At 51.8% G+C, this 24,899-nt stretch overlaps 11 protein-coding genes across 11 annotated transcripts; 4 read left to right on the top strand and 7 right to left on the bottom strand.

Annotated features, from left to right (window-relative positions):
* Positions 1–75: 75 nt before the first annotated feature.
* Positions 76–863, bottom strand: COCCADRAFT_25631 (uncharacterized protein; the record flags this gene model as incomplete). The annotated part of the gene is made up of 1 exon (XM_007713322.1): positions 76–863. A coding segment is annotated over one exon (788 nt), but the record flags the coding sequence as incomplete, so codon positions are not given.
* Positions 864–3,167: 2,304 nt separating this feature from the next.
* COCCADRAFT_36102 (uncharacterized protein) lies at positions 3,168–4,862 on the bottom strand (the record flags this gene model as incomplete). Its single annotated transcript, XM_007713331.1, has 3 exons — positions 3,168–3,505; positions 4,151–4,283; positions 4,476–4,862. The coding sequence occupies 3 exons, from the start codon at positions 4,860–4,862 to the stop codon at positions 3,168–3,170; spliced, it is 858 nt and encodes a 285-aa protein (XP_007711521.1).
* A 616-nt stretch (positions 4,863–5,478) lies between these two features.
* Positions 5,479–5,997, bottom strand: COCCADRAFT_94106 (uncharacterized protein; the record flags this gene model as incomplete). Its single annotated transcript, XM_007713332.1, has 3 exons — positions 5,479–5,531; positions 5,586–5,874; positions 5,935–5,997. The coding sequence occupies 3 exons, from the start codon at positions 5,995–5,997 to the stop codon at positions 5,479–5,481; spliced, it is 405 nt and encodes a 134-aa protein (XP_007711522.1).
* A 573-nt stretch (positions 5,998–6,570) lies between these two features.
* Positions 6,571–7,059, bottom strand: COCCADRAFT_94125 (uncharacterized protein; the record flags this gene model as incomplete). Its single annotated transcript, XM_007713333.1, has 1 exon — positions 6,571–7,059. One exon carries the CDS (start codon positions 7,057–7,059, stop codon positions 6,571–6,573), a length of 489 nt encoding a protein of 162 aa, XP_007711523.1.
* A 1,775-nt stretch (positions 7,060–8,834) lies between these two features.
* Positions 8,835–10,478, top strand: COCCADRAFT_4389 (uncharacterized protein; the record flags this gene model as incomplete). The annotated part of the gene is made up of 3 exons (XM_007713308.1): positions 8,835–8,855; positions 8,902–9,033; positions 9,087–10,478. 3 exons carry the CDS (start codon positions 8,835–8,837, stop codon positions 10,476–10,478), a joined length of 1,545 nt encoding a protein of 514 aa, XP_007711498.1.
* An 891-nt stretch (positions 10,479–11,369) lies between these two features.
* COCCADRAFT_36106 (uncharacterized protein) lies at positions 11,370–13,298 on the top strand (the record flags this gene model as incomplete). The annotated part of the gene is made up of 5 exons (XM_007713334.1): positions 11,370–11,625; positions 11,725–11,886; positions 11,939–12,820; positions 12,875–12,974; positions 13,040–13,298. 5 exons carry the CDS (start codon positions 11,370–11,372, stop codon positions 13,296–13,298), a joined length of 1,659 nt encoding a protein of 552 aa, XP_007711524.1.
* A 233-nt stretch (positions 13,299–13,531) lies between these two features.
* Positions 13,532–14,449, bottom strand: COCCADRAFT_4391 (uncharacterized protein; the record flags this gene model as incomplete). Its single annotated transcript, XM_007713309.1, has 1 exon — positions 13,532–14,449. The coding sequence occupies one exon, from the start codon at positions 14,447–14,449 to the stop codon at positions 13,532–13,534; it is 918 nt and encodes a 305-aa protein (XP_007711499.1).
* Positions 14,450–15,527: 1,078 nt separating this feature from the next.
* COCCADRAFT_25637 (uncharacterized protein) lies at positions 15,528–17,612 on the bottom strand (the record flags this gene model as incomplete). Its single annotated transcript, XM_007713323.1, has 2 exons — positions 15,528–17,527; positions 17,588–17,612. The coding sequence occupies 2 exons, from the start codon at positions 17,610–17,612 to the stop codon at positions 15,528–15,530; spliced, it is 2,025 nt and encodes a 674-aa protein (XP_007711513.1).
* A 216-nt stretch (positions 17,613–17,828) lies between these two features.
* On the top strand, positions 17,829–19,257 carry COCCADRAFT_94165 (uncharacterized protein; the record flags this gene model as incomplete). The annotated part of the gene is made up of 4 exons (XM_007713335.1): positions 17,829–17,973; positions 18,029–18,296; positions 18,347–18,966; positions 19,019–19,257. 4 exons carry the CDS (start codon positions 17,829–17,831, stop codon positions 19,255–19,257), a joined length of 1,272 nt encoding a protein of 423 aa, XP_007711525.1.
* Positions 19,258–19,676: 419 nt separating this feature from the next.
* On the top strand, positions 19,677–20,204 carry COCCADRAFT_94134 (uncharacterized protein; the record flags this gene model as incomplete). The annotated part of the gene is made up of 2 exons (XM_007713336.1): positions 19,677–19,769; positions 19,815–20,204. 2 exons carry the CDS (start codon positions 19,677–19,679, stop codon positions 20,202–20,204), a joined length of 483 nt encoding a protein of 160 aa, XP_007711526.1.
* A 415-nt stretch (positions 20,205–20,619) lies between these two features.
* COCCADRAFT_94113 (uncharacterized protein) lies at positions 20,620–24,369 on the bottom strand (the record flags this gene model as incomplete). Its single annotated transcript, XM_007713337.1, has 3 exons — positions 20,620–23,907; positions 23,963–24,000; positions 24,054–24,369. 3 exons carry the CDS (start codon positions 24,367–24,369, stop codon positions 20,620–20,622), a joined length of 3,642 nt encoding a protein of 1,213 aa, XP_007711527.1.
* Between the last annotated feature and the right edge of the window lie 530 nt (positions 24,370–24,899).

A 24,899-nucleotide genomic window follows, 5' to 3' on the forward strand; every position in this document is an offset into this window, starting at 1 on the left:
ATGTCGCCTGGCTCCAAGTGGATGATGTCTCCCGCTAGGATATCATAGATGCTGATCATGACGATTTTCCCAGACCGTGTAACCTTGACATCGCGNTGTTCCTTCTTTGCATTGAGCCTTGCAAAGGCCTGCTCTTTTTGCCAGTCATTCACTGCCGTAACAAGAACCACGATGACTATGGCTACCACAACAGCAGTGCCTTCTACCCAATCAACGGGTGTCGGGGAGCCAGGGGGATGCTCTGCTCCAAATGTTTCATAGAGACCAAGCGCCAGCGAGATTGCAGCCGCAATGGTAAGGATTATAAGAACAGTGTCGTTGTATGCGTTCCATACCAACTTCCATAGCGGAGTGGCTTTCTTTGGTGGTAGAGCATTTCGCCCATGAATACGAATCCGGTCCTCAAATGGCTGTCCGTCTCTCGGTAATCGGTCCGATGTCTTTTCCTTGGGAGTTGCATGTGGGTTCGTTGCTTCGTCAAAGGAAATATGCCGTGGCACTGTGGACTCGTCGGCACTGAGTCCAGTATGAACATCTGATTGCAAGCCGGCTGCGATTCCTTGCAGACCACCGAGAGCATGATATACTGCAAGCGACTTGGGGTTAAGAAGCTTGCTCAGCTGTGATGGTCGAAAGGCGAAGGGATTGTCTGTATCAGACGCGGCTTCTGCCCGCAGCTCTTGCTGGACTGCTGCATCATACTCTGANACGACTGTAGATACTCCACTGGTGGACGCATTACTTGGTGATATGGGTGTTCGAAAGGGATCTGATGTTTGTGAGGTGATTGTGTCGGCCTGGCTTAACGCGCGTTGCCGTGTGTTGATCTGGAGTGTCGGCGGGGCCAACTTGCCCGTCTCCATGGTGAACGATGAAAAGAGAGGTACAAGGCAGGTAACACTGCTGCCGCTAGATCTCAAAAGATTAGAAGTAGGGGTATACTAGATACTAGCAGCAGGAGATAGCGGTGAGTGCACGTGAGGGTGAAATGAGGACCAGGTCTGACACGTCGAGGGGCGCGTCTCGAGCCACCATATAGTACTGGCTTCCAAGAAGTGGGCTGTGTATATGTTTGCCCCATAACCAAGCCCGCTGGGCGCTTGGTGCCGGTATGGACCTGCCTGATGATACAAGCTCTGCCAGAGGGCTGCTTGGCGCGGTGCCGCCTCGATGAGGTTTCGGGCAATTTTCGCCATGACTATGGGTGGAGGCCAGCAATGGTACGGCCGTGGCACCAGTTGCGAAATCCTGGCCATCTCCTATCGTGGTGCTGGACACTGAGCTGGCGAGGGCTCGCCAAGATAGGCCAGATGATTGCTTTGGCGACTAGAACCGTTGAAGGCGAGATGAGCGCAAGACAAGCTGCCCGGCGTTCTTGGAAGGGGGCAGTGCAAACCTCTCCGCGCCTTAGAGCACGGACGCCCCCCAGCTTCCGCTCCGGCACACGTGTATGGCTTGTGGAATGTCTGAAGGCATTGTATAGACATTTGAGAAGGTTGAAACTGAAAGAATGGTGGAGATGCAATAGGGACCATGCGTTTGGAGACTACGTGTAGATCGATCCTCTAGTTTCAGGAACTGAGCGTATTGATTGGTCAGAGCCTGAGGCTTAGCTGCGTGGCGCTGCGTGGCGCATGTACTTAGCCTCAGATCTACATTGCCCGCGATTGGCTGGACGCTCTACGCCACGAGGCTGGCCAGCTGAGTGCAGGGCTGGTCAAGCTGAATAGTAAGTATACGTACTACAATGTAGTATTCGCCTCTTGCTGCGGCGTATACTGAAATGCTTGCTACCTAGAGATTCTTGCCACCTGGGAGATTACCAGACTACTGGCCCTGGAGTGCTGTAATCTCTCTCTTTGCATGCTTTTGCTCGGTTAATTTCAGCCACATGTGATTGGCTGTATGCACACTGTAGCAGCCCTACAACGTTTGCAATCTGGAACAGTTCGAGCAACACTTCTGTTTGCAGGCTGCCCACTGTCCAAGACGGCTCGTTTTTTTTCTTCTTGAAATTACTCGGATACAAAGCTGGTGGTGGTCACCAGTCTGCCTCGCCTTGGCAGACTCAATTAATCGGCCTTATTCCGAGCACTCCATGTCTCGCCTTCCGCTCCAGACAGTTGCTGACCATGAAAGTGACTACAACCTGTGTATACGCCAGGCACCCTCGTGGCGATGAATGGCTCTTGACTGTGGCCACCGCATGACGGAAGCCCCTTTCACAGCCCGGCGACGCGAATGACGATGAGGTACCACATTGTGCCGCAGCATATTCTCTAGGAGAGTGAATGATTAGTACGCCCAGCGCGGCTGAAAGTTCTACCGAGGTCCAGCCTTTCCGGACGGGTTCATACCGGCCATTCGCCGCTCTGCAGAAATTCCCAAGTCATCTCCCAGCGGTCGCTGAGCGCAATGAGGAAAGTGGCCCGTGAATAATACTCGAACATGTTGGAGTGAACTGCATGGCTACCTTGGCTACCCGATTCTGGAACCCGATGCACGTCCCGGCAGCTATTATATGCCGGGTGATGTCATAGTTGCGCTCATTGAGTCCGATCTCCTCACATGGACGGCTACCAAGACTCTCCAACTTGACATCGCAATCGGGCTGGAAGTAGTTACCTGAAATGGTTCGCGTCAGCCATCGCGCTGATTTCCACGTGTGGGCATTGCTAGGCAGGTGTCTGACCGCGCTGACAAGGAGGCGCGCAAGGCTGTGAGCACTAGCCAGTCACGTAATTTCAGCGCCTCTGTGCACTTCCTTAATTCGACCTATCCAACATTGCGGAGGCGTATATGGTCGAGTTAAAATCTTGACTAAAAGACAATGTCATCGCGCAATGAAAGTGGCTTTGAATAAGAATGGCTGACGGTATTGTGTCTGTTCAAGCCATCTACGTATGCACTACTGAGTCTTCAACACAATGTCAACTACACCTAGCTTTAGCCAGCCACACTAAGAGTCTATCTTCCACTCGCTGGTCAGAAGCATCTTCTTCCTACTTCTACACTCACCGACTGAGCACATGGCACAGCCTGCATATACAGAATATCCCGGTCCAAGTGGCAAACCTAAGTAGATCACCCGCTAGGCAGTCCTTGTGTCCCCTTGGGCGCAGCAATCTTCCATGACGCCTGCACCACAAGCCTTGAGCAAGGCAGAATCACTGCCCTGAAAGATGGACCTTCTTATTCGGTTTATCTTCAGCCTCAACATATTCATGCTTGCGCTTCTCGCTTCGCTTGTCCTCGACCCCCTTTTCCTTGCCCAGGAATTTGTCTTCACTGCTGGCACGTGATCCAGGCCTGACACCACCACCAACATCATCCTCTTCCGGAGAGGATAATCTACTTCCCGAACTCTGTGTCTTTGTTTGCGCCTGTCTGTCTGTGTCAACTGTTTGTAGTTTGTCGTTCTTGGTTGACTCTGCAGCCCTGATGTTTTCTGTTGAGCAGGCGGTGGGTGCGTTAGAAGGCTTGTGAGTCCTCGGCACGGACACCGCTTTGGAGCTGGGCAGTCTTGGGTGTGCATCGGTATTCATGCGAGATGGTGAAATGGGGTTTGTGCAACGGCTTATCGGTGCTGCTAGGTCGGGGTCGGGGCCGAATAGCTTGCGTTGGTCAGTCAGCAACAGTGTATGTGTAGATATGAAAGGGGAACATTACCTCTTCGTCTAATCGTGGACTCAATCTATTTGTTCGGGCTTCGTCGGTAGTTGCTGGGGGTTTGATGCTTTGTTTCTGATTGCCTTCGACGGCATTCAAAGTCTCGTCCCTCGGTCGAGTTTGGTCGACTTCTCTCGCGACTTGTTTCCCCCTTATATCTAGTTCAGGAGTCTTCGTAGTGGTTTTGTTAATTTTGTTTTCCTCGTCTGTATTTCTCTTACACGATACCAGTGAAGCTAAAGCGAGAATAGTCTGTACAGATTAGAACACTTGACTCTAACGGGAAGAGGTATCCTTACCTTGAACTCCGTGGGCTTGACATCACCTGCATGCGAGCTGTGGACCAGTCTTTTCAGCTGCTGGATATCTGAGTTGCAATCGTCAATTTGCTTTTCTAACGCGGCGACAGCGATCTCAATCGCATCATGGGTCTTCATCAGTGGGAAGAGACCATCGAGCGCTGTTTGAGCAACCCACCGACGCTCTTCAAGGGAACGGACTGCTTTATTGGCCATACGCTGGAGTGTAATGTTTTGGGAAGGAACAGGCCGTTTGGTTGTCGCCGCTTCTGTAGCAACTTTATCGATATCGAGTATAGGTAACCCAGACTTGCGCTGTGAAGAAATATTACATAGTTCCCCGTTTTTCTTAGTTGCGAGCTTCTTGGTCTTGGGCTGTAATACTGGAGCTATAATCTTGCGAAACAATTTATTGGGCTTTAAAGAAGTATTATATACTCCATCCTTTTTCTTAATGGCAAGCTTCTTGGCGTTGGGTTGCTTGGTTGTCGCAACTTCTGTAGTAACTCTAGCCGGGCGAGATAACGCAGACTTGCGCTGTGAGGAAGTATTATATACCCCATCCTTTTTCTCAGTTGCAATCTTCTTGGTCTTAGGCTGAGAGATCGGAGCTTCAGTCTTGCCAACCACATCATTGCGCTGTCTTATCCTGCTGGCCGCATTCTTTCCGATGAGTATTCGACCAGAACTTTGTGCGATGTGAGTTGAGCCAGAAGATTGTTGTGGAATCAGACTAAGACTGGAAGGCTGCTTGGAGGATATTGCGGATTTCCGAGCTGCTTCGGCGGTGGCTGTCATTTGCTTGATCTCTGAGCCTCTGTTGACAACTTTGACCTTCTTGATAGGAGGCTTTGGCTTTGCAGCAGAGGCGTCGGATTTCTTGGTTGGTGACATGGTTTTTAAAATAGGAGAGAAAACGACGATTGTTTGGAAAGTAGAAACGAACTGGATTTGTGATGTCGATGTGCAGAGTTTGTCAGTTGAGTAAAGTTTGCAATCGGCTTGTAGGTTTCATTGCGTAGAGACGACCAAGACATTGTGAAAGATGTAGTGTAAAGCGGTTTCCTTTGGTGGAAACCATAATGTTAGTGTACAATGAGCTTGTGGTGGTGAAAGCAAACAAGTGAATTGGAGCTGAAGACAGAATCAATAGTACTCAACATGAAAATGCGCTTTGTGCATAGCCTATGAATCTAACCCATAGGATCAAGAAATAAAAACCAGGTAGCATAAAGTGGAATAAAAGACTGAGAAAAGGTAGTCATGTGTCAAGTTATGTGCAGACATCATGTCGGCGTATTCACGATAAGATTTGTTAGCCAACGACCTGTGACGCCGAGTTTTGGTATATGAGAGATCCACGTATGTTTTCAACTGTAATTGGAAAGGTTTAAATGTGAGGTCCTCTTGACCATTTATTTCATGATATCGTATTGCATTGTTGCTTGCTCATAACTCAGGTATCCAACCGGAAACTGGAGAGCGCACAGTCGTAGGTCATATACAACGTTTAGAGCTCCTCCTTTTCAACGCCGTCAATGGAGACGAGCTCTGATTCGAAGACTGCCAAGGATTAGTTCAAAAGCATCTGCCATGTGACAACTCAGCGCGACTTACTCAGAACGCTGTTGGGGGGAATGGGACCAGCACCCCGCTCGCCATATGCCCACTTGGGTTGGATGGTGAGTTTCCTCTTCTCGCCGGGGCACATATCCAGCAGACCCTGGTCCCAGCCCTTGATGACCTGGCCTGAGCCGACGGTGAAGCTCAAGGGCGCGCCACGACCGTATGAAGCATCGAACTCGGTGCCGTCTGTAAGAGTACCGCGGTAATGGACGTGGATCTTGTCGCCAGCCTTGCTCGCGCGAGAGCACTTGGCCTCAGTAATGACTTCGGTCTTGAGGTACTATAGACATTGTCAGTATGCTATGCTCGACATACGCATGTTATAATTGGCTCTACTTACCTCGTTGTTGATGATGTCAGCAACGGCGGCCGTGGCCAATGCAAGGAGTACGGTGACCTTCATTTTGACGGGTTGGAGGAATGTGCAGGTTTCTTTTTCTTTTTTAGAGTAAGCAAAGAGTGTATGGAGAAAGGCGACGTTGCAATGGCAGCGCGACGGGTGGCGGTGGCCCATGTGGGGAAGCATGCCAAGCAGCCATGTGGCCCTAACAAAGCTGGCTGGGGTGCTAGGTGTTGGACCCTGCCGATCTAGCTTCCATTTCTACATCTAATTACTTGTAATTACTATTTAATATATTCTACCGCTCGACAAACGTCGATTGAATTTTTGCGCATATCAAAACATATTGCGGAACACACATGTTTTACTCTGACAGCCTCAGCACCATAGCTATGCGACCCATGATTTTGTATGCCAACCACATCTTGGATGTTTGCTAGGGGTATCATTTTATGGGTCTTTGCCCCAGGAGAAGACTACGTATCATACTGCTATCCAGTAGCATCAGAACCACTCAAACGTCTACTGTACACTCAACAAAGAAACACAAGAAAGTTAAATGTCGTAAAGATGCGCCCATGCATCCTCCAGAAAGCCATCCCGTATAGAACTTATAGCAACAGTATCACTGCCACATCAATAATAAACACCCTTTTTCAATCCAATCATACCCTGTTCCCTGCCCTTCCCTTCTACAGTCTTTAGCCCAAATTCCCTGATTTCTCCATTATCCAAAGTGACCCCCCCAACCATGGCCAGAGCTTCCGCCTGGTTCCGCTGGTCGCTGGCCATAACCGAACAGTTAAAGCTTCCAAACTTTGGCAACCCCGTTGCGATGCCGGGAAATCGCATGGACATGATGGGATTTCCCTTGCAGTCGAATCCTGGCCATAGAGTACAAAGGGTACCTTCGTCCGGCCCGAGCGATTCGATGCCTTCGGGACTACCCTGGATGTGACAATCGGTGTTAGGCTGAGTCCAGCTACATTCCCCCGAGAAATTGGGATCTGTGCATGTGTAATATGCTCCTGGGAGGCCGCGACGAGTGAGGCGCGATACTGAAGACGCCGAGGTTGTGTGGAGTATCGATAAGAAGGCGGTCAGAGTGATGGCGATGGTATACATGACGGGGCTTGTCGGGAAATGGCAATGGCAGTGACAATTAAGAATTACTCTGGAAGATGTGCTTCCTGCAGAGGCTTGCGTGTTTGAGTGAATGTAGCTTCCAAAACACCAGGCTGGAGTTGTTGAAACCGTGTTTTATTCCTTTGTAAGCTGACTTGGTTGCGACAGGGCCCTTGCACTATGCCGCACACAGAATTGCTGATGCTGATGTGTATGCGTGTCTTTGAGCGAATGGGGGTCTGGTGCGTCTAGCACAAAGACCGAATGTGATCCCTTGGTCGCCACCAGTCAACATCGGCAAAGGAATGTATGAATGCGGTGAATAGCTCCATGGCGAAGTATCCGCCACGGTTGCTCAACAGGCCATTCGAAAATCGCGTGGATGAGTGGAAGGCGAAAAAAGCACAAAATAGCAAAACGACTAGAAACTGGAGATGGACGAGGATAATATGTGCTGCAGTGACCCGGGCGGCGTTCCGCCATGATGGGGGTGACCAGGATAGGTATTGATCCGTGAAACGTCGATCCGGCGGGGCTAAGGATGGATGCGACCAAAAAGGTCGCAGTACTCGCAAGCTTGGCTCCTCGCTCATGTTGCAGCCGCATTGTGTCTCGGCTGCGCAGAGACGGATACGTACGTAGCTTGTGTTGTCAGTGTCCAGGCTATCAGCGCTGGATGGGAATTGGCACCTAGCTTGACAGGCATGACATGGATTAGTTGATATGATTGTCAGGAACAAGGTTACCGGACGGCTGTAGTAGATTGTCACCGGCGCAATTGAGCGGGTTGACGCTCTAATACGAGTAATGTTGTATACCTTATTTAGACTTTCTGCGGCTTGTCCAGGTAATGCACTCTTATCTGCATGCTGTTCAAGTTTGACAGTTGTAAACGGTGCGCGTATACAATATGATTTGCTGGGCAGAAACCAAGCCTTTTGTCGAAATTGCTTTGGTGACAATCAATGCTATTCGGTCCTGGGTGATCTCTTGATAATAAGAATAAAGCCATTTGTCATTCTGCTGATCTGGACAATCGGTTTGAGATCAGGATGTGCCTGGTTGGTAACGCTCTCATCAGGTACAGGAACATGTTTCCTTTTCGATTATATGGCATTATATATGTGGCAGAGACACAATGTTGCAAGATGTGATAAGTTTTGTAACTGTTTACAAGACGCATGGAAACAGTGATGTTCGGGTCGAGAGCTGGGGGCGAGATTGAAGTCATATTTTGAGGCGGAACTCGAGGCCTCGAACCGAATGGTGTCGATCTACTCCAGCAAGGCGCCGCTGCATTGCCTGGCCGAGAAAAGTGAGTGGGAATGTGCCTCAAGCGCAAAACCAGCCTTCTTGTCTGGGAACTGGTGGTGTGGAGAGCATTATCGCAGCTGCTCCACGCTGGGTTGCGTGCTCCGAAGCGACAAAACGCAACACGTTTTGGCTAGGCCGGACTGGGATGGGCTGGACAAAACCAGGGCTGACGATCAGACGGATGTGCGGTTCGGCTGCGATGGGAGGCCAGGTTCCGCTCACGCGAAGGTCATGTTTGCAGTACGCAGTATATTCGTTGTGCAGACACAGAGAGGACTCGGCGGTTCAAAGAACGGCTGGGGGAATGCGCCAAGCCCGGCACTATCAAGGGCGACATCGGCTGTTGACGGACCCATTCCCATTCTGCGAACAAAAGTGCAGCTGCATGTCCGCTACGCAAGCAGCAGGATGCCCCCATGTTGAGAGCCTCAAGACGCCTGTTCTACCACAGCACCGCCACCATGGAGAAGCGTGACTATGCGGTATGCCCGCCATGAGACACACTCAGAGTGGAGCTGACGGGCATAGGCTGCTGTCGCGGCGTTGAATACGCTGCAGTCAAACTTCTCCATCGTCGATGCGATACGCAAATCTGGCCGGGGTATGAACAAGCAGGCAATCCCCGAGATGATTGAGTGGTGTCGCAAGGTTGGATATGAGGTGTGCGGCTCCCAAGACGCCCATGCGAGCATTGCAATTGACCGGATTCTCAGCCCTCCGAATTTGACTGCCTGAGGCCTGTACACATTGCGGGAACAAAAGGTAAAGGCTCGACTAGTGCCTTCATCTCGTCAATCCTATCGCAGTATGCCACTCCCACCGGAGCCCAGGCGCGGCCACCCTCCAAAATTGGACTCTACACCTCCCCGCACCTACGCTTCGTTCGTGAGCGCATACAGATCAACAATGAGCCGCTATCCGAGGAAAAGTTTGCAAAGTACTTTTTTGAGGTATGGGACAAGCTCGAGGCTGCAGCGCAGGCAGAAAACGCACCTGCCGATGTGCCCACGAAGCCAGTCTACTTCCGCTATCTGACGCTCATGGCACTGCATGCATACCTGAAGGAGGGGGTGGATTCGGCCGTCATCGAGTGTGGCATTGGTGGAGAGTTTGATAGCACTAATATTCTGACCAAACCCACGGTTACGGCCGTCACCAGCCTGGGCATAGACCATACGGCAATGCTCGGTTCCACGCTGCCAGAAATCGCGTGGCACAAAGCTGGCATCTTCAAACCGAGCAGTGTCGCAATTACGGCGCGCCAAAAGGACGAGGCCATGACTGTGCTTCATGAACGAGCAGCAGAAAAGGGCGAAAAGCTGATTGTCGTTGACGTGCACCCGGCGCTGGCAAAGGACGAAATTAAATTAGGGCTGGGCGCAGCATTTCAAAAGATCAACGCATCAGTAGCCATTGCAGCCGCGGCCGCTCATCTGCGCGCGCTCGGGCACTCGTCCATTCCAGACCCCACGGCTGTTCCCCACATTGAGCTCCCCGTTGAGTTTGTTCGCGGTCTAGAGCAGGCACATTGGGCAGGTAGGTGTGAGGTACGACGTGAACCCAATGTGGCATGGCATATCGATGGAGGACATACCATGGAGAGCATTGAGGTGACTGGCCAATGGTTTGCAGAGCAAATAAGAGCTGCAACTTCGACAGCCGTGTCCGACCCAAAGGTACCTCGGATACTCATCTTCAACCAACAAACTCGAGATGCAAGTGCGCTAGCAAAGGCCTTGTATGCAACTCTGCAGAGCGGCATGACTACAGGCTCGACGTCGCCCTTTACTCATGTCATTTTCACCACGAACCAGACATTCAGCGAGGGCTACAAGCCGGACCTTGTCGCCATCAATACCAACCAGAAAGATGTGGACACACTGGCTGTGCAGAAGGCGCTTGCGGCGACATGGTCGGAGATTGATAGCACAGCAAAAGTGCATGTACTGCGTACCATCCAAGAGGCAGTAGCCACAGCAAGGAGCGTAGCGCGCGAATATGCAGCGAATGCAGGAGCTGATGCAGAAGTCATGGTTTTGGTTACTGGCAGCTTGCATCTAGTGGGAGGTGCGCTTGAAGTATTGGAGACGGAGAGGGCGCAGTGAGTGGTGGTTCGATACCCATAGTATGTAGCCAAGGAGAAATTATGTAAAGGCGCTTCAACATGCGCTGGGCGGGGGACGCGAGAGCCTCAAGGCAGAGACTAGGTGAATCTTATTGCAGACATTAGTCCAGTGTCGAATTGACAGGTCCATGGAAATGAAGCCAGATTGCGTTGTTGCAGGTGGTCATGCTGGCGGTGCTGTAATGACTCAGCCGATGGCCTGGCCTTTCTAAAACGGCATGAGATGGGATCAGCATGTGAGAGCAACGCATCTGACGTTCGTCTGGCCTGATCGTTCTCGTCTTGGTACTTTTCCTCGCGGCTGTCGGGAAACCTCGGACCTGATGTTTTTTTGAATAATGGCCCACCGGCCGCGCATCGTCATGTATCGATCAGAAGCCGTTTTAGCCGATGAACAAACTGTCGGCTGCTCTACTGCCATGTTGCAGTGAAACAAACGTTTCCCAGCAAAAGCAGCGAAGCACATCTGGAGTCTGACCAGTATCGTCGTCATCATCATCATGTCAAAACGGAGCACCCGTGTGGCTGTCTGCATGTGGCGCTGGTAGTCAAACTCCGGGGTCGAGTGCCTTGGCGGCCAGGGCAACTGTCGCGTGGTTGGACGATGACGAGACGGAAGAGCCGCTAGCCGTCAATCGACTGGTCCTCCCCATGTCATATAGCCCGAACAATTCCCCATCACCGTCGTATTGTAGTTATCGTACACACGACACCTCGTCATTCCTGGAAATTTTGCTTGCCTTTGATCCCTCGACTCGGAACAGCAGACCGACACGTCAACCACGCCCAAAATCCTTCATTCCTGCTTGTCGATTCTGAAATTAAGCCGCAGCTACTACTTACTTACCCTTTCCTGTATTCCGCTGCAGACATGAACTGCCCGTCCAGAACAGACGACGATATCCTCTGGCACCCCGGATGGAACCAGAACCCACCACGCTTCGCCGCTGATCTTACAACGTGCGCTGATCTCAACGGCATCGCCAACGCACGGGAGCTGGGTGAAGCAGATCAGCTGTGCACCTCACGCAACTTGCGAGCCTGCCAAGTCGACCATTTCAATGGCCAAGAAATAGACAAGGACAAAGCCATCGCCATGGGCGGGGGTGTCAAAGGGTCCTCAAAAGGTATGTTTTCTTCTTCTACTTCTTCTTCTTCTCAAACGTTTGAATCCAGAAAATGAGTACACCGCGCTGACACGAGTTACTTTTTTTTCACGGCTGTAGGACCTTGCACCCGAACAACCACGCATTTGACCAAGTGCCAAGCTAGCCTCACCGACATTGTCGTCGGTTGGGCCAAATGGCTGGTCTCCGTACTTTGTACTTCAATCTTCATTTCTTATGCCAGCGGCAACTTGACCGCGCCCAAGTTTGTCGTATCTCAGGGTAAAGTTGGAAATTCTCACGCCACCATTTGTCTGCTAACTTGTTTGTCCAGATGCCCCCTTCCAACGGCTTCCAAGACGAAGCACTTGTGAGAATGGCAAGGCGCACCCGGAATACGACCTCGCCCTCCATGTTGGCGGTCTTTTCATTATTCTCTTTGTATCGGGAACAGGCTGTGCCTTTCCCATGCTCGTGCTCAAGTTTCCTCGTCTGCGCATTCCTCCATCTTTTCTCTTCGGCGCTAAGCACTTTGGTACCGGTGTCCTCGTCGCAACCGCCTTTGTGCATCTGCTTCCCACGGCCTTTGGTTCGCTGGGCGACCCTTGCCTGTCTAGTTTCTGGACTACAGACTATCAGGCCATGCCCGGCGCCATTATGCTAGCTAGCGTTTTCTTCGTCACCTTGATTGAAATGACATTTTCCCCTGCTCGCCATGTCTGCGGTGGTAATGAGGGCGTAGCAGCCGTCTCGCGTCCGAAAAAGGCGCCTGATGCGGAGATGCCTGACGCAGAGATGGAAGAGCAGCCTACTCCGCCGCAGATGGGGCTAGAGCGAACCTACTCGGAATCAAGCATGCGCGTCCGTGATCTTGGTACGTTGAAGGGCAGAGTCGGGAGCATCAGTAGAACGTTGTCCCGCTACCGCGAAGATGGCCAAAGACTCGATGCCATTGAATCCGCCGGCGGATCAGAAATCGGCGAAGCGCCAGTTGAACTCAAAAAGGTGGAAAGTACTGAATATACTCCTCAACCTGACCATGAAAGCGGCGACCACGAGCATATCCTCTCACCCGAGCAAATTCACCGCAAAGCCGTCATGCAAGTCTTTCTCCTGGAAATGGGTATTCTATTCCACAGCATCTTCATCGGCATGTCCCTCGCCGTCTCCGTAGGCAACGATTTTACCGTCCTGCTCATCGCCATTGTATTCCACCGTAAGTCTATACGTCGGCCAACCATGACCACCATTGCTAACCACCGCACCACAGAAACATTCGAAGGCCTTGCCCTCGGCGTCCGCATCGCAGATATCAAATGGGGCCCCAAATCTATCCAGCCCTGGCTCATGGCTCTCGCATACGGTTGCACGTAAGTCTTCTCCCCCCACCCAGTCACCTCCCCTTCCGACTTCCATATACTAAAAAATACTACAGCACACCAGGTGGAATGGCCATTGGTATCGCAACCCACACGCTTTACTCGCCCGACTCGGAAATTGGACTTCTTGTGGTTGGCATCATGAATGCTATATCTGCGGGTTTCCTGGTTTATGCGTCGCTGGTTGAACTCATGTCGGAGGATTTCCTGAGCGATGAGAGTTGGAAGGTGCTTAGGGGCAAGCGCAGGGTGTATGCTTGTTTGTTGGTGTTTGTCGGCGCGTTTTTGATGAGCTTGGTGGGAGCTTGGGCGTAAGGTGTTGGTGTGGGGGATGTTGGGGGTAGAATGAGGATGGAGAGGGGAAGGAATAGGATGAGGGTAGTAAGGTTGGTGGGGATGTGTGTTGATGGAATGGTGTACAGGACAATCTGGCTTGCTGCGTTATCTCTTGAACGAAAAGAAACAGTGTATTTACCATGAAGCACTATCAATATTTCGATAAAATCGCCGTTTTTAGGGGTAATTGAATCTCAAGCCAAACCATTTCCTCACTCCATACACTCTTCCAATATCTGACAAACGGGAAATTCCATCTCCCCCCTCCCATACTCCCACACTCCATCCGCCACACCGCTCGTCCGCCTCCTCACAACCATCTGCCCCCGCGTCCGCTCCGACAACTTCATCACTCCCTCCTCCACGACCATGAGCGCCTCCTCCTCCGGTCCCGCCGGTGGCACAACCCGCAACCCAGGCGCAGGCGCATCTCCCATGTCCCTCTCCAGTCCAACCTTGGACGGCACTATCCGCACCTCCCTCACCACTCTCCTAAATCCCCTCAACCTCTCTCCATCCCTCAGAAAAACCCCAACCCCAAACTTCCTCGCCGCAAGCGCGTTCAGCACCGCAAATCTCTGCTCAAAATGCACCCGTAGCACCACACTCCCCTGCTTAGCCCTAACATCCCTCTGCATAAGCTGCGTAAGCGCCTCAGCCATATCCAGCGGTACATGCGCTGCTCGCTGTTTCTGGTGTCGACTCTGGAGTGCGCCGTCGAGCGGATCCCACATCACATCTATCTCGTACCGTGCCACTTTGGCTAACCAAGGGTGACGGCGCGCCAGTTTGTGCAAGTGAGTGGATATCTTTTTGGACCAGTGGAGTAGCGTAAAGGTGTTTATGCGGCCTTTGAAGTGAATGGTTATGTGGAGGGCGATTCCGTTGTTGAGGAGCCACGAGCCGTATTCGTGGGCTTCTGGGGATGACAGGGAGAGCAGGCTGGTGGAGCCGTGATGGGTGGGGCAGAGGTGCATGGTTGTGTGTTTGCAGGTGAAGGTTTTGAGGGGGAGGGGGAGGTGCGAATTTAGAGTTTGAGAATCTGGGCTTGGGGAAGAGAGGTAGGTGTAGATTTCGTTGCGGAGTTCGGGGGGAAGATCCGGGAAGAGTGGTTGGGGTGTTGAAGGCATTTTTTTGTTTATGTCGATTACGTTCTCCTTGGAAGTAAAAAGGCGGTTTGGTGAGGATGGAAAGTGTGAGGCGAATTGTCGAGTTGATAGTGCGGACTACGAAACTCGCGCCGGTTGTCTGGACTTGAAACTCGTAGGATTATTCCAAGATGAACAGTTCGAGTACAACCTATTGTTCGTTGTATACAACAATAGCCGTGCGGTGAGTGACCAATCACGTGACGGAGTTGCCTGTTGCCCGGGGTGAATACAGGAAGAAGCCGCACGGCTCACAAAATGTCAGCAGCATTTCTGGCATGTCTGAAGGATATCTCATGTACCTCTGAGAGTGAATATGTTTGAAACTGCAAAATGCAGTCTAGAAAATTTGTTGTTGAGCAATTTTTCCGGAGTGGTTCCCCCCGGCAGCGGCTCGGCACCTTGCGGTTTTAGGAAGCGGCGACGATGGTGGAGCTCGACTGTACTATGCGCGTTTGACGAGTGACGCGGCTCTTTAATATACCGACACTTTTTGCATACGGCAATTTTTTTGTTGGCCGAGAGCACAGAAGAGAGTTGTGTTATCTGGTCGCTGCCATGCAGAGATGCTGCACATCAAGTAGAGAGCTACATGGTACTGATATATGTGAACCTTGGTTCGTTCAGGGTTCAGGGTGGATGCGGTTTGACAGGGTATAGCTATGGTGTAAGTGATTCGCGAACTTTGAGACTACTACATGTTGTTGATTCGGGTAGTATGGGCTAGGTAGTAATTAGAGGAAGAACCAAGACGATACAAAGGGCATGCACTTATAGATATCACAGCTCTTGATAGTTTGACTCATCAGGCGTCTAGTGATCGCATGTCTGGGTTACGAACGAACTGCGCCCTTTGGCAAAATGGTCTGTGCGCTGCATAGAAATGGCGTTCCCAACTATCTCAAGTCAACATGCAGACGATAACAACCGTAGACAACAGTCATATGGTGGTATTTTAAATCGACTACATAGAGTACTTGAAATACGTAGAGCGCCTACAACACCGTCCCAATCAACGCCAACCTGCCCTGCTTTTGCTGTCATGTAGATATGCATACGCCTACAGTGCCTCCGCAGCTGCCTTGGCCTTTTCAACCCTCGCGCGCTTCCTGCGCAGGTTCTCGGATTCATTATCGCGCTTGTTCTCGCCGTACTCAATGCGCTTCAACAGCTTGCGCTTCTTGTTTGACAACATCATCTTTTGCCTCTCGCGCTCTTCCTCTTGCTCACGCTTCTTCTTCTCGGCCTTTTTGCGGATGGCCGCATTCTCCTCCTTCTTTGTTGGTTTCTTGACCTCGAGTTTCTTACCTAGCGCTTCAGCCTCAAGTTCACGTTGGTGTTGAAGACGGGCAGCCTCGCCCTCGGAAATGTCCGACTCGGCATCTGAGTCGAAGCCGTCAAAGTCGTCAGCAGCGCCGGCATCATCGTCCGAGTCGTCATCGCTGTCGTCTTCAGAATCGGCCACATCCATGCCCTCTCCAATCTCAACAGAACCGTCACGGTCGACAATGGCATCCATGTTTTCGTCACCATCTGAATCCACGGCGGCATCTTCTTCTTCATCCTCGTCTTCGAATGCCTCGGCCTCGCCTTCGGGCTGCTGGGCTGCAAGAGGCAAGTTGGGGTCGTACTCGCCCTTCTTGGGCTTCACCCATGGGCTCAGATGCGGGGGTAGATCGGCACCGGGGGCGTAGTGGTCGGGGCGCAGCAGCTTGCTCTGGTTGATGCAGTCCCAGACCCATTGCGGCTGGACATAGGTGCGACCAGGCATCATGGAATAGGGCCATTGGGCCTTAGGGGCAGAAGCGTCGCCATTCTTGCTGTCTTGTGCAGACGCTCCGTTTGATAACGCTGGTCGGTCAACAATCTGATGTGTGATGTTGGGATCGGATTCGTTGGTGGTGAATGCGCCGTCGCCGAGAGTGCCGTCCCAACCAACGCGCTTACAACCAAAGGCCTTGAGGATAAACTCGAGCGGCGCTCTGGGTGTCTCTCGCGAGAGGTAAAAGGTAAAGGGAGCGAACAGCGAAGCAACCTCGGCACTGCTTGCTTGCGGCTGGGGCAGAATATCGGCGTCAGGCGCAGTTGGCTCGAACTTGTCAATCTCATCGTTGGCCTCCTCCTCATCGTCTTCACTGCGTTTGGCTAGGGCTGTTGATTCTTGAGCATCCTCATCGTCGGGCATGGCAGCAAGCTTGTCGGCGATTGCCTGTGCCTCTGGGTTGATGTCTGCACGCTCGGCATGACCATTGGCGGTGCCGTTTGTGGCATTGACCTTGCCTTCGAGCTGGAAGGCAGACAGCTCGCCACCTTGCTCGTCGCTCTTGGCATTGAACTTTGGTGGGTAGACGAGGCCGACGGAGGTGTATAGGCGGTAGTTGACGAAGCCGAGGAGGGTAGTGTAGAACTCGACAAAGGTACCCATGATACGGAAGTCAATATCTCCTCCAGTGCGCTGGACAAAGCGGTAGGGAACGAGCCACATAATGTCCTGGCCCTGGATGGTAGCCTGGTAGTAGATACCCTTGATAGACAGGAACGACTTCCGCAGCGAGTGCGAAGTGATTACGTAGTGCTCAAATTCGCGTGTTAGGCGCTGGCAAAGGGCAATTGTCTTTGCGGGAATGTGGTCGCTCGAGGGCAAGTTGGCGAAGAGGCACAGCATGGACAGAGCGTCGTCGAGGTCGCGCAGGGCGTCGACAAAGGTGGGGTATCGCTCCTTGATGATGTGGTCAAGCTTGACCTTGGGCATAAGGTTCTTCTCGAGGCGCGAGGCATCGCCGGCTTCGCCACGGCCGAGGGCGCGGCCAATCTTCTTTGCGACAGCCTTGTGCTCGCGGAACTTTGCCAGCAGCGGCTCATGGAGCAAGTACTGGATGTCCTTTGTGTAGTAGAAGGTGGTAGCAGCTGTGGAGCCGCGCGAGACCTTTTTCTTATTGCGCGGCTCACGGGGGTAGATGCCCTTGAAGATACATAGCCGGCGGAAATCTGGAAGGGAAATCTGGAGCTTCTTGACGGCGCGCGTGCGAGTGATGTAGTTTTTGGCGGCCCCGGAGGTGCCTGTGTGGGTTGAGTCAGCATCTTCGTTTCTTCAATCAAGCGACAATGGCAGATACTAACCCTTCTTTTTGCTGCGCCCGGCCATAATGAGTCGCAGTGGTTGTGAAGTTATCGCAGTTTGTGTCGGTGCCAGGCGAGCAACTTTTGGGCGGGCGCAAAAAAGTTCGAGATGCAGCGGCTAGTAGACAGGGATTGCGGCGTTAGCGGCGACAAGGGCCCGCCGCCATGCATCCTACTACCGACGACATATGTGGATGGATGGATATCCTGCCACAACACCACGTCGGCTGCGACTCAAGCCATGGCCATTGACAGCCAGCACCGCCTGCTGCTCTTCGGCGCTGCTGCTGCCGTTCGTCTGCCCCTCTTCACCCTCTTCCCCACCCTGCCCGACGTCCTGGCCGGCCGCGTCGAGGTCTCTACCCCGGTGACAAGCTTCAAGCGGCGTATGTCCTGCCATGTATACCTCAACATCCCTCTGCCATTGCTAACACCACATAGTCCAAGAAGGCCTCTTCCTCTACACGCATAATGTATCGCCCTACGATGGCGGCGTCTACCACCAGGCGCCCCTCCTGCTGCCGCTCTTTGCCCTGCTGTCCCATCCCGCCGTAGCCCCTCTTGCGACCTACGTCTTTTTCACCCTTGTCGACCTGCTGAGCGCGCATTCATTAGCCCAGCTGGCAGACACGGGCTTCGCCTCGGTCACGCGACTATTTGCTTCCCCGCGCAAGGACCTGAGGTGGAGTAGTGCTGCCATTGCAGTTGGGTACTGCCTATGCCTCCCCTTCACGGCCCCTGTGCTGACATATCCATCAGTTTCTTATTCAATCCCTTTACCGTCGCAACATGTCTTGCCCGCTCAACCTCAGCCCTGACCAATCTTTTCGTCCTCACTGCCATGGCAAAGGCTTCTCGGGGCGCCAGCTTTACATTCATTCTGGCCACGGCCTTTGCCTCGTACCTTGCCATGCATCCCGTTCTGCTCTTCCCGCCCCTGATGGTCCTGCTGTACGATGCAAAAGCCCTCAAGAAAAAGTCGACCCCAAATATCCCCACGTTTGTCATCGTACACACATTCGGTCTCGCAATCGCAATTGGCGCCTTACTGGTTGGCTCTGCTTTCTTGACCGGCTCATGGGACTTTTTGGCTGCCACGTATGGTGTGCGTCTTTTGCTACCAGATCTGACTCCCAATGTTGGTCTCTGGTGGTACTTTTTCATTGAAATGTTTGACTCTTTCCGCGAGTTCTTCCTAGGCGTCTTCTGGCTACATGCCGCCTCGTACATGCCAGGCTTGACTATCCGCCTCCATAAGCAGCCCTTGTTTGTTGCTTGCTCATTGACAGGAGTTTTTGCCATCTTCACCCCATACCCAAGCATAGCCGATGCTGCCTTGTATCTGTCCTTGGTGCCTATGTTCCGACATTTGTTCCCTCGTAAGTATCTTACTCCACATGACACGTGCCCATCATACTGACTGAACCCTAGTCATGCGTTACACTTTCCTTGCATCAGCCAGTATTCTCTACACATCATTCCTTGGCCCTGCATTCTACCATCTGTGGGTATATGCCGGTTCGGGTAATGCCAACTTCTTTTATGCCATCACCTTGGTCTGGAGTTTGGGCCTTTCCATCATCCTGGGTGACTCCTTGTATGCAGCTCTAAGAGATGAGCTTGACGTGCAGAGACCGGAGCTTCAAGGCAAAGAGGTTCGCCGAATATAACAACATTACTATGCCACATGGCATGCAGTGCAAATTGCACTTGCGACGATAAAATAAAATCACTGTTCCATACATACCCGGAATCATCTTGCGTGCTGCTAATCAATCACTCTCACTCTTCTACATAGTTCCTCGCTGCCTGACAAACATGCGTAAAAGTGAGGTGAACGTGCCTCTTTAGCCCTCTTTAGGTTTTCCTGCACGCTCTTACTGTGAGTACTAAGCACGCTTAATTCAGCCTCACCTCTCACTTGGTGACTCGTTAGCGTCCTGTGCATCAGCATATAAAGACTTTATCGCCCTCTTCATTCACTTGCCTAAACCTTCCACTACTTTCGTACAACATCTCCTCTACCTAGAACCTTCGTGACATCTACAAGACAACACCAACACCAACACCACCATCAACACTGCTAACCATGGCACCCTCCAACTCCAAAGAAGTCGGCTTCTCTCCGCGCGAGATGGAAGTCCTCGCCCTCGCATGGCAGTGCATGGAAACCCAGCCCAAGGTACATACCTCCATCCCTCCCTGCAATTCACTGACACAACCCCAGATCGACATGGTCAAACTCGGCTCCCTCGCCGGCTACACTACCGCGAGTGCCAGCGTCACTTTCGGCAAGATCAAATCCAAACTCAAGCTCCTCGGCCAGTCTCTCCAAGACACGCCCAGCATGCCCGGCACACCCTCCAAGTCCACGCCCAAGAAGAAAGCTGCTACCCCCACCTCTACACCCCGCAAGCGCAAGAACACTGCCGCAGCGGCAGATGCGACGCCCAGCAAGAATGGCAAGATGCCGATGCGCGAGGAGGACGATGTCGAGGATGACGACGAGCTCATTGAGTGCGACGTCCCTGGTGTCAAGAAGGAGGAGGAGATGGAGGATTATGGGTTTTTGAGTGGAATCGAGACGTATGCTGTTCGCAGTAGTGGTGGGAACTGAAGTTCTCTCATGCAAGTCTGTTTACTTGCAACCACGAACAAAGACGGGGTAGTATGAGGGATACGGAGGGAGGAATTCTTCAGGCATTGTGTTTGAGGAGCATCATGGGAGGATGGAGGTGGGTTAGGTAGAAGATGCTTCATACCCTTGTTGCACAAGGAAGTGAATATATCCAGTATAGATATCATTCTAGTGACGCACTACTACAAGGTGTCGCTAATACGACGATGATGCATGTCTAATGCACACCAAACATCCTTGCCTTGATTTATCTACTAACCCATAGAAGAGGAAGAAATGCTCAATCGCTAAAAATACAACCCACAATTTACATGTACAACCCACCCATCACCTTGACACTACATGACGCCCGCTTGCTCCATCTTACACGAAATTAACAAACTCCTCTCACAACTCAAAGCGCAGCAATAGCTTCGAGCAGCACATCCATCGCTCGTTCTCCCACTCCTTCCAACCCTTCTCGCAACGCCCACGCAACATCACTCTGCAAACCCAGTGGCACATACACACCACCCTCATCCTTCTTCACCTCCATCCTCTCACCCAGCCTACTCGTATGCTCCCACTCCTTGGCCGCCTTCTCCGCATTCTCAATGACCTTGCTTGGGATACCACACATGGCAGCGCAATGCATACCAAAGCTGCCCTCTGCAACGCCCTCTTCAAGTTTGTACAAGAAGGTAATCGATTTAGACTCATCATCAACATGGATACGCATCCGCTTATTCTGGACTTCGGGGTGGAATTCAAACTCCTTGGCGAGCGACCGGTAATGCGTAGCGAAGAAGCCCACGCAGCCCACCCTCGTTGCAACATCGTGTAGCACAGCCTGTGCGACTGCTACGCCGTCGTAGGATGAGGTGCCACGGCCCAGTTCGTCCAGGATGACCAACGATCGTGATGTTGCTTCTGACAGAATCTTTTGTGTTTCAGACAGTTCTACGAAGAAGGTGGATTGTGCTGCGAAGATGTTGTCGTTGGCGCCTAGACGAGACATGATGCGGTCGACGGGTGTGAGTCTGGCCGATGTACACGGCAAGTAGCAACCCACTTGGGCGAGGATAACAGCTATGCATGTCATACGCAGGATGGTTGATTTACCAGCTGCGTTGGCACCCGTGAGCAGGCTAATGTTGGCCGCGTCACCGCCCAGCTTAATATCATTGGGGATAAAGTCATCGACTGTGTTGAGCATGCACGGGTGGCGAAGCTCCTCGAACTCAACAATGGTTCGTTCGCCCTCCACGAAGACGGGTCGGCAACTTGGCTCTCCCAGCGACGCAGATGCCTTTGCAAGACTAATGAGGCAGTCGAGCTGAGCAATGATCTTGACTGCTGCAAGCCAAATCTTGTAGTCCTCGTCAAAGCGCTGGCAGAAGCGAGTGGCAACCTCGCGAGTGATTTGACCATGAGTCTCTTGCGCTTCTTGCAATGCTCGCACCAGCTTCCGCAACTCGGGCGTGTAATAGCGAGTGACCTTGGCTGTGGCCGACATTTGATCCCAGCTATTGGGCACCTTGACCTTCTTCGGCACTTCCAGTTGATAAATCTCTTTTCCGAGGTGATTGTAGATGATTGCATTCGAGCCCTGTTCTTTGCGCACCTTCTTCAACAGCGCCTCGAGATTGGCCTCGCAACTATCAATATCCGCCTGACTATTATCATAGTCTTCCTCAACACCAGCTTCAGGGATCAGAATTCCATCTTTCCTGGCTGCTTCACGGTCAAAAGCAGACTTCCACTTCTCGAGACATGCAGCTAGATCCGGCATCGATGAGATGAGCTGGCCAATGACGCCCTCTCCTTCGCTGAACTGCTTCAGCAAACTGATGGTGTACTCAATCTGCTCGAAACCTTCCAAGACCTTCAGGAAGTCTTGTGCCTTGCACCGGCCAGCGTGCACGCGGGAGATAAGACGCTCAAGATCTGGGAGCTTACTCAGTGAGCCGCTGAAGTTCTCCATAATGGCTGAGTCCTTATTCAGCGCATCTACAGCGTCAAGGCGAGCGTTGATCTTTTGTGCGTCTGCCAGTGGATGACAAACCCATTGTCGGAGTAGTCGCTTGCCAAACGGTGTGATGCAGCGATTCAACATAGCGAACAATGTGCCCTCTGTCGCTCCATCAAACGTATTTGCAAAGATTTCCAGATTGATCAAGCTCTGTCCGTCGAGCACCAAGCTTGTCGCTTTGCGAATGGGATCGTACCACTGGAAGTTGCCGAGCGTAACAAGATCGCGCTCAATCATCAATGTTCGCAGATACTGGAGGAGGGCACCGAATGCGGACATGACAAGTTCTTTTTCGCGGGCTTCGCGAAGCACCGGTGGCCAGGCTTCGATGTTATCTTCTGTTGGCGACTCGAAGTAACTGTTGACTTCGATTTCTCGGATCGTGATATCGGCTGGCCAGAATTCTTTGTTCAGCTTCAGCCAGTTCCAGATGGTGGTTGGTCCAGTGTTGTTCTTCAGAATACGAAGCGCCTTTGCTGAAACACACGACTTTTCTAAGAGCAACTCGCCGGGCCTCATTTGCGCAATGAGAGTTTCGAATTTGGTCATGTCAATGTCATCTGTAAACTCACAAAGCTGAAACTGCGCCGTCGCAGTGTCAACAAACGCAATTCCGAAAGCGGGCAAATTGTCACGGTCAATCTCTTTGATCGCCATGCAGTAAGTCGACATTTCGCTCTGGAGCATGCCAGTGTCCACAAGGGTACCTGATGTTAGAACAGTGGCCAGTTCTCGGCGAATGACTTCCTTGCCTTTCTTCTCAGCTTTCTTTGGAGTTTTGCCCTTATCGTCACGTTCGCGCATCTCTTTGCCCAAAGCGGATTCCATCTGGTCAACCCTAGCGACTTTGTAGCCAGCCGCCACAAACTGTGTTGCCCACATATCCAACGAGGCTTCTGGAACACCCACCATCCTCATGTTGACACGATCAGTCAGCTTGAGATCAAAGAGCTGGTGGCCGATCGATGCATCTTTCTCGTAGAGCTCGTAAAACTTTCCTTTCTTGAAGAAAACTATAGTGTCCCACCACTTGCTCTTGATCTCCCAGTACTGCTTTTCAAAAGGCGAAAATTCACGCCAGGCAGCTGGCGGGATGAACAAGGTACGGGGATCGTAGTCAGGATGGTCGGGTGGATGGCGGTCGGCGTCTTGCATGTTCGCTAGCCATGGGTATCTTGCCTCAGGTTCTGAAGCAGAGGGCTTCGCTTTGGCTCTTACGCTTAGTTCTTTCTTCAAAGAAGGAACCGCTTTTCGTGGCTTGAATACCGTGGGATTCTCGGGATCGTATATCCATTGTTGTGCTGTAGATGTGCTATTCATTACGATGTCTGCTTCATCCTCGACATCATTGTCATTGACAATAGGTGGTGGTGATGATGCCGGTGAGGCTTTGGTGCGTGGCTTTGTAGATGTTGGGCGTTTGCGCTTCTTCGATACGACTTCTTCTTCAGAATCATCGGGTACGATGAAATCATCAACATCATCGTCTTCCTCTTCCTCTTCCAGCATTGCTCTCTGCGTGGCAGCGTCCAAACCAAACTCATCGTCGGAATCGTCGTCGACAACCATTCGCTGGCGCTTTGTAGCCCGACCCCTCGCATTGTTTGCGATAGGTCCGAGTACATCGTCATCTTCATCGTCGGATTCGGCGTAATTGACGGGTTTTCTAGCCTACCGTGAAAGTTAGGATAATGTATATTGAGCATACAATGGCGTGTCGGCATACTTTACGTGTTGGGCTACTAGGAGTAACATCTGCTATTTCTGGAAATATTGCTCAGTGAATGAACATAGCTGTCTGACAAGCAAAGACGAACCATTCTCCTTGTTCCGCCCTACTGTGAGCTCTTGGTCTTGTTTGATAGGACTTGAGTGGTCTGGAGCATCGCTGCTGGGAACCGGCGTGATGGCAGCAGAAGGCTTTGTAAAGGCCTTGGAGGCGATTTTGGAAGTGGGCGTTTTTTGGTCCGGTGTGACATCAGACGGTGCGGGGCTTGGTGAATTGGTAGTTTTCTTCTGGAAGAAGCCGAGAATGGATTTCTGGCCCTTCCCTGACTGGGAGACTGAGGAAGGTTGCTTCTTTTGGGATGGGCGGGGCGTTGACATTTCGTTTCCTTCGACACCGCGAGCCATTTTGCTTGTACTATGGCAAGTGTTGAGGAGAGCAATGGCAACGGCAGTGAGATGGCGGTATTCATGAACTGCCGGACTCTGGGGCGATAGGGAACGCGTCGACGCGTCGCGCTAATCCATATTGGGACGTTGATTGGCTTGGCGGATATTCCCACACCTTCGGGGTGTGAACTTTCTCTTTAGCATTGTCATCGAATTTTGGTCCTCACACTACATTTGAACAGACAATGAGAAAAAAAATCTGGGAGCATAACTCTCTAAATTATCGAAGCAACCAACAGAGCATCCTTCTTGGAAGAAATTGTGTCATTTCCTACTCTACAATGCCGTAGGAAACTGACATGAGGAAAGGCGTTAGAGAGCTTGCACCATACAACGGACCAGACACAATCCCACACCCTTCCAACACCCACTAGGCTATCAAAACAGCTTTCCCTACTGATTTTCACCTACTTGTGTGGACAGAAGCAAGACTGAAGTATAAAATATGGTAGGTAACAACATGCCGAATACAGCACGTCGTCGAGGAT

The sequence above is a fragment of the Bipolaris zeicola genome, assembly GCF_000523435.1.
Source record: "Bipolaris zeicola 26-R-13 unplaced genomic scaffold scaffold_59, whole genome shotgun sequence".
In the NCBI taxonomy this organism is placed as follows: domain Eukaryota; kingdom Fungi; phylum Ascomycota; class Dothideomycetes; order Pleosporales; family Pleosporaceae; genus Bipolaris; species Bipolaris zeicola.